The sequence below is a fragment of the Varanus komodoensis genome, unplaced genomic scaffold (assembly GCF_004798865.1).
Source record: "Varanus komodoensis strain SLA01 unplaced genomic scaffold, ASM479886v1 scaffold2, whole genome shotgun sequence".
Taxonomy (NCBI): domain Eukaryota; kingdom Metazoa; phylum Chordata; class Lepidosauria; order Squamata; family Varanidae; genus Varanus; species Varanus komodoensis.
Window position 1 is genome coordinate 13,190,965 of NW_025335568.1, and position 13,515 is coordinate 13,204,479.

The 13,515-nt window shown below is 42.6% G+C and overlaps 1 protein-coding gene across 3 annotated transcripts in view; it reads left to right on the forward strand.

Annotated features, from left to right (window-relative positions):
• The window catches only part of AFF1 (AF4/FMR2 family member 1), a 177,130-nt gene that overhangs the window by 107,589 nt on the left and 56,026 nt on the right, over positions 1-13,515 (forward strand). For all 3 annotated transcript variants that reach the window (XM_044428252.1, XM_044428253.1, XM_044428254.1), the window contains one exon: positions 13,282-13,326. In XM_044428252.1, the coding sequence (XP_044284187.1) occupies positions 13,282-13,326 (45 nt within the window). The remainder of the gene's footprint in view (positions 1-13,281; positions 13,327-13,515) is intronic.

The window sequence follows — 13,515 nt, forward strand, 5'->3', positions numbered from 1 at the left end:
GAAGGGAGGAGAAATCCAAATTAAGCCCAGGTTTTCTGGGTGAGAAGGTATTTTAGAAGGCTTTTTTCAATGTAGCTTATCTTCAGCATGGATGCAAGCTGTCCTACCCTTGCTTCTGTGTTGCCTCATGTCCCCCACTACAGGCACCACTGCACCCCCCCCCCATTCTCATTGCATTTCCTTCCATGTCCCCGACATTGCTGCCTGCCTTCTGTGGGTGATGCTGAGGATCCTGTGCGAACAATTCGGAGGAGTGAATGTCCCTTCAGCAAGAGGGAGGGCAGGCACCTACTTTCAGCTGCCTGCTCTCATGCTAACAGAAAGTATTGTCTCTCTTGTACTTGCCACAGCAGGTCCAGCACAACATGCCAGAACACCTGTTGCAGGGCTACCAGGTGGGCAGCAGCTCTGGAGAGCACTGCCAACCTCCCTCTTGCACTTCGTTAAACGCCACAGTGGGAGAACAGGTGGCAGGGTGCCCACTGTAGTGTTGCTTTGTTGGAGACCGGGGGCGGCAGGGAGCTTTCTTGGTGGTCAGAGGGGAAATGCACAGCTTGCCATCCATCCTACTCTCCTGCTTGAGGCTTGGGATTTCATAGATTCGTAGAATAGTAGAGTTGGGCCAGAGGGCCATTGGGTCCAGTTCCTTGCTCAGTGCAGGGCGCCCAAGTCAAACCCTCTCAGATGGCTGTCCAGTTGCATCTTGAATGCATCTCTTGTGGGAGAGCCCACCACCTCCCTAGGTCATTGGTTCCATTCTTGTATGGCTCCAGCAGTCAGGGAGTTCTTCCTAATATCTAACCAGAATCTAGCTTTCTGTAACTTTAGCCCATTACTCCGTGTCCTGAACTCTGGGGTAATCAAGACAAGATCCTGGTCTTCTTTGTGACGGCCTTTGAGGTACCTGTAGAGTGTTATCATATTCTTCCTCAACCTTCTCTTCTCAAGGCTGAACATACCCAGTTCTCTCAATCTCTCCACACAGGGCTTTCTTTCCAGTCCCTGGATCATCCTTGTTGCTCTCCTCTGAACCCTTTCCAGCTTGTCTGCATCTTTCTTAAACTGTGATGCCCAGTAATGGACTCGATATTCCAGGCAAGGCCTAACTAGTGCTGAGCCACACCTCATGAGGGGGGCTGCCCTAATTATCTGGTTAGGATATGCTCAGTGTGCTAGTTGAGTTGCAGAGGCTGGGCAAGAGCACACTGGATGAGAGAAAAATGTGCAATGGTAGCACATGCTCACTTAAGATAAGGTAGCATTTATGCATTCATAGGTCTTGGGCCATTCCTGTTCTACAGCTACAGACTGAAGAATTCTCAGTACAAAAATTGTGGTCTAAGCAGAATTCCTGGTTATTGCACAGCTTGGGATCATACTGATAAGTTTATCCGCTCGCTTTGAAATCTGCTTAATCAAACTGCATGAGGAGATGCCTCAGGGCTGTACTGTACTATTCATTTCACTGCAAACCCCACAACCCTTTAGCACCGTGAAGAAAAGCCAGATGGCTTTGAATTTTTGTTCCTCTTTTTTGGGCTCCAGAAGCTGCTTTCCTCTGCTGCTAGTCAAGGAGAAAGCTTGTAGACATGTGGGGGGTGTGTGTGTCAAACCTTTGGAATCAGATCATATTTTTGTTTCTTCCCACAACTTGCATTCTTGGGTTGGAGGAGTTATGTGCAAGTGTTCCGGAGTCTTTCTTTCCTTCCGAAATAGTGGTGGTGGTTGGAAGAGGAGGAGGAGGAAAGCATCCTTCCTTAAACTGTGGAGAAAATTCACTCTGCATCCTGTAAGAATAGAAGACATTCAGGCTCTAATGGGAAACCTTCCTTTCCCCAATCCAGGGGAAAATCCATGAAGTGAGCATATATTCCCATAGCCTGTGTCAGAATCCCGGAATCTCAATTTGAGAAGAGGGAATAAAACTCGGGTTCCTGGGAAAGACCAAGCGTCCAGACCTTCTGAGACTTTATTGTTTTACCCCCAAGGTTCCCGCGGTACACTCACGATAATGCGTGCTGCATTACCGGGCAGGCAGAGGTGAACTCTGCTGCCAAGCTTCAATACCATTGCAGGGCATTTATAAGTACACAGGTACAGGGCGATTGGTGACAGAATGCAGAGATTACAATAAGATTCTGAGGTCATCACATACAGAACAGATAAAGAAATGTCAGTCAATCACACTGTAACAATGAGATTAAAATATTTCTAATTGCCTGTATTGACACTTCAGTTCAGAAGCTTGAACCCATCTCCAGGTCTGCTTAGACATGTAAATTCAAGCTACTAGAAACTGTTCAGGATAAGCTCAGACCCTTATCCCAGACTCTAAACATTCTGCATGATCAGGGCATGTGAAGCCCTCTGGGCTATCAAGATTACTTCCTTGTAAAACTGAATTCCAACAATGATTATTTAATCATTGTGAAGGTATACAATGTAAATTTGACCTAAATGGCTTGTCTACTGTAGCCCACAGCTAAAGGTGAGAGAAAGGAGCGGGGGATGAAGGCCATTTTAAACAGTGACAGCTTGGTTTTGAGAAGGAAGACAGGATTTGATCCCACAATGCAAAGGCACACAGGAGTAATGCTTTTCAGACAGGATTTATTCAGATTTTCCCAACACCTGCCATTCATTTGTGTGCTGTTACTTTGTATTGGTCCAAATTAATTTAAAAAACTCTGTTACAGGGTCTAATCAACATCTGGAGGTTTGACTGTTAGATATCATAATCTCACATATTCAGAAAATTTTAGGATCAAACTGATTCATATTCTGGCTCATGGAAAAACTAAACTAAACCTCAGGAGAGGCATTTCAGCTTTTTAGGATGTGGGGGAAAAACTTCATGGAAGTTCAGGTGACTACCAAGCAATCAGTGCTGGAAGGGCAGAGGAAAGGGGAAGAGGCCATCCCAGGAGTCTAAACTGAAAGTTGCTTTTCCGTTTTCATTGCCCATTTTCTCTTCTGTTCATGTGTATGGACCTCCACAGTAGGAGTGTCAATTGCAATCATGGTTTGACAGTCTGATATTATGCCATACCATAGTTAACCACCTTTAAGGCTTTATCTGAATTGAAAAAGTAGTTTACTTATTAACTGTCTGGTGACCTTCGTGGCAGAGCCCTCTGCCCTGAAGGTCTGGCATCCAAACACAGGTCTCTTTGAGCCATGGAGAATCTCTCTGGCTCTGAAAAGAAGTCCTATCCATTCTATGTGCTGTGACCTCTGCTACAGCTTGCAAGCATGCTAATTTTTTTTATACCATGGGTCAAAATGGGTATAGAGTTTGACCAAAATAGTGGCTATTTGCATGTGCTTTCCAGAGCTGTAAAAACAATATGTGCTTCATGTTGTATTCGAATGGCCATGGAGGAATTGCCATTTTTTAGTGCTTGCTTCCCGTGCAATCTTGTGTGAGCATGTCCAGGAAGCAAAAATGGGCCTTGGACTCCCTGTAGTTGCCCATTCCAGTATTGTCAAATGCATGTTTCTCCTTGTTCCACAGACTTAATTGGTTCTGACTGAGAGCTGCATGATGTGCTGGGGTTGTTGTTGCACAGGCTGTTAGGGTTGAGTGTTTTAGATCAAAATTATCCAATATATTTTAGCCAAATGTTCATGAAGGAAATTAAGGTTTATGTGACTCAGATGCCTTTAAAGTAGTTTTGAAGAACTTTGACCATCAGACCCAAAGAAAATATACAGGCACTTTAACAGCAGATTAACCCAAGTTGGTATGCTGTCAATGTATGTGTTTTTCTTTGTTTTAATTTACAGAAATTTTATTTTGTTGTGGGTTTCCTGGGTACAGTTCCTGCTGTTTTCAGCTACTAAGCAGTTTTGTCTGCAGGCATTTAAGAACATTGCACAAGCTTCGTTTTCATGAGTTAATTTGATAATCAGCCACTTCTATGCCTGTGTGAATGTCTTTCTATTGGAGTCCCAAGAGCTTTGTAGTTGGTTTTAAGTTTCTGGTAGCATTTTATCTTAAAGGCTCAGAATGGACATAAGAAATATCCTACATTTAATTATGTTCAAAATTACCACAATTTCTAAGCCAGTCTGGTGACTTGTAAGCACTTGAAATTAATACCACCTGGCCTCTTGAGCCAGTGCAGCTATTTGAAAGACTCTCAGTACAATACTCTTTATGTTTACTTGGAAGAAAAGCCTGTTGCAGTCGGTGGTGCATACTCTCCATACACCGCTTTGCATGCAGTAGCTCAGGAAGAGCTACTCAGGTTTGACCCTAAGCCAGAGAGAAGTCAGCTAGACATTTTTCTTTGAAAATGAGGTATCTGGTGAAACAAGACCTGCAAGCAAGGCTAACATGAGCATATAATATTCATAGCTATCCAGGAACTTAGCACAAAACCACCACACACTTACTAGATGGCTTTAGGAAAACTATTCTCTGCCTGTCACACACTTCATCTCCCATATAGGGATGTACTGTACAAATGGTTGTAGGAATTAATTTCATGTGGAAGGTTTACATCCTGCCATTCAGGTATAGCGGGGTTCCAAAGATAGCTGCCAATTTTTGTTGAAACATACCATTGAAAAATCCCACTAAAACAACACAACAGACAGATAGCACATCACAGTGGAAAAATAGTTAAATGTAACACTCTTTAAAGCCTGAGTAAATGGAATATATGTGAAGGGCATGTGTGCACGTGTGCACACCCATGCGCACACCCTTGTGCATTCAGCTACACAAGAACTGATGCAACAACTTGCTTTTTCATAATGCTTTCTTGTTGTGTTTCTTGTAGGCAGTTGTTAATTGTCATAGTCAACTAAGGGACAGTCTGAATTTGAAAACCAAAATCTAAAGCACTTGTGTAGGGGAGTGATGAAACTGTTGGAAGGAGTATCCCTGGCCATCATATGAATTTGGAGGTGGGACTGGTGGCAACCTGGGCACCTGTGAACCACATACAATTTAAGGGCTACAGATTGTCTGCATGTGACTTACAAGCAAGGCAGAGCAAGAGAAAAATATCGGGGATGTTCCCTAACATGTTTTGAGATTACCTAAGCACAAAATTTTTAAAGGGGGGAATTTTTATCAGGTGACTGCCCAATCAATCAGCAGAGCATCTCTGCAAAACATGTTCATGGAAGTGGAAGTAAACCAACTCTTTACTCCTGCCTTAGATGGCCAATCTCTCATTCTAAAGCAAGAATTTCCAGAATATTAATCCAAACTGCCAGCCATCTTACCATGTCCTTCTCCCATGCTGCCATTGCACAGAGTGGTTTTGTAGAAGTGTTCATCAGTCAGGCGACTTCACCTCTATTTATACCTTCTATGTGAGCTTGCTTAACTCCTTACAGAACATGGAGCTCTGTGACTCTGTTTCCCCATTTTGTTTTTTTGTTGTGCATTAGTTGTTCATTTAAAAAAAAAGAGTAAAGTGGGTCCTAACTCTGACTTGGCAGGCCTGTGTCTTAATTTGAGGGAAAGGGGAGGCTGAGTATGATGGGCTGAGGGATTTTGAAGGAGCAAAACTAATTCTTGTGCATGGTCAGAATGTTAGTTGGTGGTTATTTCACATGTTGCAGAGAAAAGCTCAGTCACTGAAAAGCTGGCACCAGGATTGAACCTGGCTTCAAAGGAAATCCTGCTTTTGGAGGCTTTGCTCATCCTACCACATATTATAATCTCTTCTGCGCTTGTGAGGCCTGTGCTAAAGTTAGCTGGGCATTTAGGACTAAAATGAGAACATCACTGGCAGTTCTGAAGCCTAATTTCCCTTGCAGTTGTGGTAATGAAGTAGGTCCTGCGTGCATGCATATATATATATATATATATATTAAAAAAAATCGATGTGGTAATTCATCCAGCTTCTTCTTGAAAGAAGAAATAAATCCTAATTCCAACTGCAAATGGAATTTAATAGAAACCACACACAGATGCTTTGATACTCTCCATCTTTTCAGAACTAACCTTCAAAATGTTCAAAGGTGGCAGTTCAGGTGACTCTTTCACTCACATTATAAAATGTTGGCCAAGGAAATGCAGTAACAGTAATAATATTTAGATTTATAGTTCACTCCAGGACAGAGAGTCTGTATGGGTTCAAAACAGCACTAAAAATTGCATCCAAAGAGAGAGGGAAAATGCAATTCCATCAGACTGCACTTCTGTCAACACAATTCATCCCTTTCAGTGCCCTTAAATATTCATGTCGGAACAGAAGAATCTTTGCCCAGGCCCTGTACTACTAGAATTTTTTTTTAACAGAGGTGACTAGGATTATTCCAAGAAACCTTCTGCACTGCAGTACATATGAGCATCTCACTTCAGTTCTCCTGGACAACCTGACCTGGCTCAGTGGTGTGAAATATCCACACAGGCATCCTCAGCTTTCCCTGCATGCTGCCATTCTGTTACTTAGAGCCCAGGGAAGCCCCATGGAAATCCCTCCTTGCAGATTTCTTCCACACCAAACTCTCTCTCTTCCTTCTGTTTACATGGAAGGACCATGCCTGACGAAGAGGCATGTTTGGGCAAGTGCCCAAGGCCCACACCCAGTCCAGACCCCCCTCCCCGCCCACATGGACCTGCCACTGTCCACTGGCTTCCAGGCTCTCTGCCTGTAAACAAGCTTGGTAGCAGTTGTGAGAGAGCATGCCAGGCGGATGGCAGTGAGAGGACAGACTCACTGAGATAGAAGCGCACCGTTAATGGTATCTTGATCAAATGCCCTGCAAAAGTTAGAACCGTCTGTGTTCACCCCCAGACCGTTCCCATGCTCTCATCCACAGAAGCCTCCTCCTTCCTAGTCTACGGCATGCATTACATTCTCATAGAAGGTGCCACCTCTGTTCAAACCCATCGTGTCTTTGCCTTCTACCTTCTCATTTAAAGAATATTCCCACATTTGCTCTTTTCACTTCCCATAAAATGTATGAACAAATTTGTGTATTTCATAGTCCTCACACTGAGATTCTTCACTCCACCTTTGTAGGCACACTTTGCACCATCAAGCCCTACATTTGGAGGTGCATTGCAGGCTGGAGAATATTTTAGCTCTGTGTGGGGTGGGGGAGGGGGTTGGCTGGAACAGAACCTTGGACTTGGCCCTGGGAAATGTCAGTTCGGCTGTGAACTTTCTGGGTGGCCATAAGCTAAGCCAGATTCTTTTAGCCTCAATGTCCAGTCTATAAAATAACAGCGGTAGTGACCTCCCTCACAGGACAGGCAAGCAAAGCAAACCATGTAAAGCAATTCAGTCATGGAAACTACCCTGCTTGTTATTGAGATTATTATTGTTATTAAGCACTCTTTACCTCAGCTTGTAGGCAGTTTTTCTTGTAATTTCTCGTAATGTTAACATTAACTTGTTTCCAGTTAAAGTAATTAGGACTATAATACATTATAAACATGGGGAACCCAGACTGAGAGTGATGGGCAAGTGGTGGTTAATTTACAATTTTCACAATACAATTAAAAGGATAGAGAAGTGAAACCTGACTTGCAGGCTGCACTGTGTTCATATGCCTAGAAAGTAAGAGTTAGGGTAATGACTTCTCAGCTTCTGAGCTTTACTCACTTAGGCGGGGTGGTGGGTGGCATTTTCTGGCTTAGTGAATACATTGTCATACGCTGTTTTTGCAAAAGCAGCAGTAACAAAGAACAGGGTGTTCATTGTTTTTACAAGCTTGAGTACTACAAAAAAGCAAGGAGTAGGCATTGCAGGCAGCTTTCTACCCATACATCTCCTGCTTCCATTTTCTGAATGAAACAATTTACTTTTTGCTGCTGTTCTTTTCTGTACAGTACAGTTACTTGTAGAAGAATTTGGTTATTTTGTTTATTCTCCCCATTCCAACCTACATTGTTTGTTTGTTTGTTTATTTATTTATTTAGAAAATTTCTAGGCCGCCCCATTCACCGAAGCCTTGGGGCGGCTTAGTTGGGACAAGTTTGCTAGTTCTTTGGCTCAACTGTTGCGTGTTTTGGACTTGAGAGCAAGAAAATGTGGATAACGGAGAGTTAATTTCAAGCAAGCCAAATCAAAGGCATAGGTACTGAAACGGAAACCAGCTCCACACTCTCCAGATGGGAGAGGGATACTAGGAGTTGTAGTATTTTCCAGCCTTTCTAAATTCCTGTATTTTCCCCCTTTTTCACCCTGCTCAGTGGAACATTCTGTAAAATGTGGAAAGCTCAAAGCAGGTCTCCTTTCTTTAATTGATTGGTTCTGCAATTTAATAAAAAAGGAATAAACTGGAAGCCTTAAATGGGAATAACTCTTCTTAAAAAGTACACTGCCAAGACTCTCCATTGCACCCTTGAAGGAACTAAGTGCCCCACCTTCTGTCCCTGGTATAACAGACTATTTTGAATCTAGGAGATTTATTGCTTTATGGATGATGTAAATGGCACACTATGTTTGCCATGTTCATGAGTAGCTAAAAAGGTTTGCTGTTTATTTGCAGTGCTATTGCATCTGTAGTGAGCAAAAGAGTTAGTGTGGCATAGTGGGAAAGACAGTGAGGGCTTTGCCAAGAGGTCCTTGGTTCAAATGTCTCCTTAACCAGAAACTCACCAGGTGGATTTCAGCATCTCTTTGGACTCAGGTCATGGGTCCACAACCTGTTTGGATCTATGGGCACATTTGGGAATTTGCGAAACTGCTGTGGGCACCACTACAGAATGTCGAATGAGTGGATTGCCATACTGATATCTGTGTGCAATATCTATGGATCTAAGGCTTCACCTTATTCAAGAAAAACATCTGTTCTGTGTTAATTGGACACTGCAGCATCTCTTTAAAAAGGAATGGTCTAATTCAGGGAATGGTAGGCAATGCAATACAGCTAATGGTTCTTTTTAATGTGTTAGCAGCATCTAGGATCACCACCGTTCATCATGTCGAAAATAAGCCAGGGGGGTTCTGGCACGTGGCAGATGACATGACAAAATTTCAGGGTGTGGAAGGCAGCCAGTGCAGCTTACTGAGACTTGTGAAGTGAGGCAGAGTGGCTTGTCACCATGGAAGAAGAGCCACCCAGAAACCATGAGCAGCAGTAGGATTTAACCTTGGTTAGCATGTCACAGTAAGCCATGCAAACTGCCTGGCCTAGCTCGGATATTCCCAGTGGTCACCAGAATGTACCAAAACCTGCTGTGACTTATTCAAGTCATGGGAAGTGCCAGGAGTCATGTGAACCAGATCTGTGGTCTGCTTCATACTTTCACCAGGCGGCTGACAAGCCAAGATGGCTTGTTAACTGTACTGTGTGTACCAGGGAGATTTGTGTAATTTTCCTCAGCAGTACAGAATGGGCAACTGCAGGGTTGTTAACTGCCTGCCATCCATGCAAATCCAGTTTGTAGCTTCTGCTGTCATGGTAAAAAGATAAAATATTACCTACCCAAAATAAAAGACATTCTTCCCAGAAATACTTTTTGTGTTGGTGAATAGTGGTTGGAGGGTGTCGTGCTGGCTTCATATTAACAAAGCAGACCACCCCAGTGTGTCATCCTCTACAGTGCTTTCCCCATGTTATTACTTGAGACTATGAATTTTGAAAATGAATGGGTACAATTGACAATGTCATTCTGCAGGAGTCCTGGAGATATGAATCAGAGCTGTATAAAAGCACTGCAATGATCATGTGTGATTACTGTTTGTTTTAATGGGTCTGGCAAAGAATAAATTAAATTGTGGGTGTACCAGTCTTGTACTTGGCCTTGGGGTGTCCGACAAGATCTTGATACAATTGGGTAGGAAGCTTTGGCTATTGGGCTGTATAAAAACATAATAAATATTAATTTAAAATATATACTTTTAGTCTAGCAGTTAATATACATTCTTGACTCAGTGTTATAGTTCATAAATCTCTACATTGAAAGGAACTGAGTAATTTTATTCTGATATAGCAGCTTAAGTTTTGCAAAGTTTATTTTTATTAGCTGTCTTGTAAAGGACCAAAAGGACAAATATCAACGAAGGTGAAATTGATTGGAGCAGATGTAAAGTCCTTGGAAGTACAATTGCTTGGGGATTATTTTTTCTTAGTATATCTTTTATTTCTGTACTGTCCAAGGTATTATTATTTCTGCTGTGTTCCATGGTAATTTGCAGAGTGTCATAGGAAAGAAAGACAAGTCCCTTTTTCCATGGGGTTTACAGTCTAAAAGACAATGGAGTGAATGAAAGAAAGAGCAAAGGAAGAGACAAGGATATGTGGAGATGCATTTTTTTCTGTGAGCAGTGGTATAAAAATCTTTAAAGTAAACCAGTGTGCAGAAAAGCGGTTACACTTACAGTTGGGAATGAAGAATCGTGTGTTAAGACAAAAGCAAATAGGAAATGCCAATTTGGATGAAGGATTTGAAGGAAGAGAAAAGTGGTATGATGCACATCTTCAAGAAAAGAGTTCTGTGCATAATGGATAGCAAGGAGAAATGAATAGATCCATTTAGTGGAACAAAGAGTTCATGTGAGCGGGGTAAAGGTTGAGGAGTAGCCAGTACTGATCTTGTTTCCACAAGGTTCAAGCCAAAACATGAGTTGAGTGTGGATTGTTAAATCATGCTATGTGTTAACTCAGCCATGTTAACTAACCATGGTTTGTTCATCAGAAACAAGCCAGTGTTCACAATTCAGCCGCATACCATAGCTTCTGGTTGGGGCTTGCGCTTAACAAGCCATAGTTTGGTAGCACAGCTGCACAGCAACCCATAATTCAACAACCCCCCCCATACTCAATCCACACTGTAATTATTTGAGTTGTGTGAATCTACCCAATGAGAGAAGCTGTAGGAAAGGCTGAGTAGAAGAATGAGTTTATGCTGAATACAGAAATAGATGAGCAGCTAGTGACATCCCAGGGTCCTAGAAAGGAGTTGCAGCTCAATTTTTAGAACACCTGCTTTGAATGTAGAAGATTCCAGGTTCAGTCCTGGGCAACTCCAGTGTTTGCTTTTAAAAATCAGATAGCAGGTACACACACCCTCTGCTTAACTTTCTGAGAGGTTGCTGCTTGTCAGCATATCCTGCCCTGCTTCGTTGAACAAGTACATTGACTTGGTATAATTTGATAAGGCAGCTTGATATGTTCCACTGAATAGACGGGATTTCAAGGGAACCATCACATGGTGCCAATAACTGAGGAATAGCATGATTTTGGCCACAAAGTTATGGATTCAGGTGAAAGTACAGGGTCTCAGTTTGGCCTTTCAGGGTTGCCCAGGCCCAGGCCCACCTCCTTTCTCCTGACCACCTATCATTTTGTAATTTCCTGGGTTCCGTACAGTTTGCCCCATTGTAGAGGGCTGAAGTGCATGTCATAAGGCCTAGTTACTGGTGGCAAGAGCTTTAAGACACAGTATTGTGGCATGTTTAGTCCTACCTCCTCTCCCTTTGGATCCAGCTTTTTTACCCTCAGCCCAGTCCACTTCTGGGGTATGGTCCTCTAAAAGCTTCTCTGAAATGGAATTTGTCCCTCATGCTTGAAGAGATTCATGCTTAATGTCAAATAAAGTATGTGTTTTAAATGCTGTGAAGGAGTGATTGATTCCAATTAGCCTTGGGGATATGTTGCCATTACCATATTTTGATGGATCCTGTTTGGGGTATTCATCCTAGACTCGGGTTCTGCTTTTCCTGTGGACCTAGTGAGCATAAACTCTGCATAAACTACAGTTGGACAGCAGTTGGAAAGGCTAGACATAACATCTGCTTGCATGTAAAAGCACATTTGCTGATGGACCCTGTTAACAGAATTTATGCAAAACAGAGTACTGTTCTCTCCCTAAAAATGTAGGCTAAGCAAAGAAGTCTATTTGTGCACATGGCACCATCAGCAACTTTAAAACTAAGTTTTAACACTCATCAGTGGAAGAAACCAGTTTCTTCAAAGCATTTTTATCCTGTTCTTTAGTCCCAAAGCAACCAGACTACTTGAAAGAAGAGAGCGTCTTGTATGAGCTCACCCTGAAGGGAGTGGTGGTTCCTGCTTGCTATTTGGGAGCACCTTCTGGCCATCGGTTGAACTGATACGATGTCATGGAATGTTTGCACTGAGGGGCAAGACTCTCATTTACATACATTTGACAGCTGGTGCCCCTGAAATGAGGGAAGTGGGGTGGTCTTTTGATGTCTACTTAATACTGGACCCCGGCACCTGGAGAATTGGCAAGTAGGACTTCAGCATAAGAAGCAGGATTAAAACAGGGATGGGGGCTGAGGTAAAAGGAGGTAGTGGAGGCAATTGAGGGAACGGGTCAAATATGTGCTTGGGAAAACCCCTAGTCAGAATCCAGGCAAGCTAGAGATAATGTTGGGAAAGGTGGTAAGCTGAAGATAAAACTGGCCTAAAATCTCCAGAAAGCTAGGGAATGGTTCAGAAATAAGCCATCAAATTCTTGCATTATATCTTTGGAGTCACACTTATCCTGATCGTGTGATCGGTTGTTTCGTTTAATATCTGTCAATCCATCTATCTAATCTGCCTGTCTATTTGAAAACACTTCTTACTGTAGGATTTACCTTTCATTTCTTTCCACAAGTTTGGATCTACCAACAGCAGAATTTGCTGTTGGGTGTTCAAATGCTTGCTAGATTAATATGTGGAAGTCTAGCTGAGACTTGCCTTCTTCTCTACTGTGACTGAAATTACTCTGCCTGCAGACAGCCAAACCGTTTAAGCTTTGTGTGGGTGTGGTGAACAAAGGTGAATTTCTATGTGTTTCTGTAACACAGCAATGGGTGTGGCATAAATGCCTTATGGGAGAGCACTTTATTTATGCATGCTAGCTTTATTCCTTAGAGTAGCAGTCTCCCGTCATGACTGCGCTGTGTGCTTCCCAGCCAGTAGCAAAAATGGTTCATTACGGCATTGGCATGATGTAGGAAGGGCTTCTGTTTCACAGTCCAAGGCCTAGCACTGGATCTCGAGCTGAGCTGCCTCTCTCATATGCAAGAATTCCCACTGCTGTGGGTGCAGGTAACCTCCACAGTTTCATCTGGTCAAGCAGCCCCCTCAGTTGCTGGCCAGTGGATGGGAGTAGATGCACTTAGTCTACCAGTGACCTAACAATGTGGTTTGATTTAACAGAGGGAAGTCTCACCTGGGAAAACAGAGGTGGGAAGTCCCACTCCTAAACAAGACTGCTAATAGCAATGTTCATATATTCCATGTTTTCTGTCACACTCCATGATATAAATAGAACAAAATTCTTTGATTTTTAAATTTGCACCGGTTAATGGAATAACAGTTTTTTTCCCTCTCCCTGATGTTTTTCAGCAATCTTTCTCCAATGAAGTCCATTGTGTTGAAGAAATTTTAAAGGTAAGTGTATTGCTGGTGGTCAGCATGTTCTTTGAAATCTGCTATAAAGGGTGGATTTATAACTTTCATGATTCTTTTGTTAGCTATAGGGTGAAAATTCAAAGATTGTTGTGGCATCCAAGGCAATATATTCCCTTTTTTAAAAGAGTGCGTACTACTCACCCTCAGTATTTCAATAATTAATTTTAA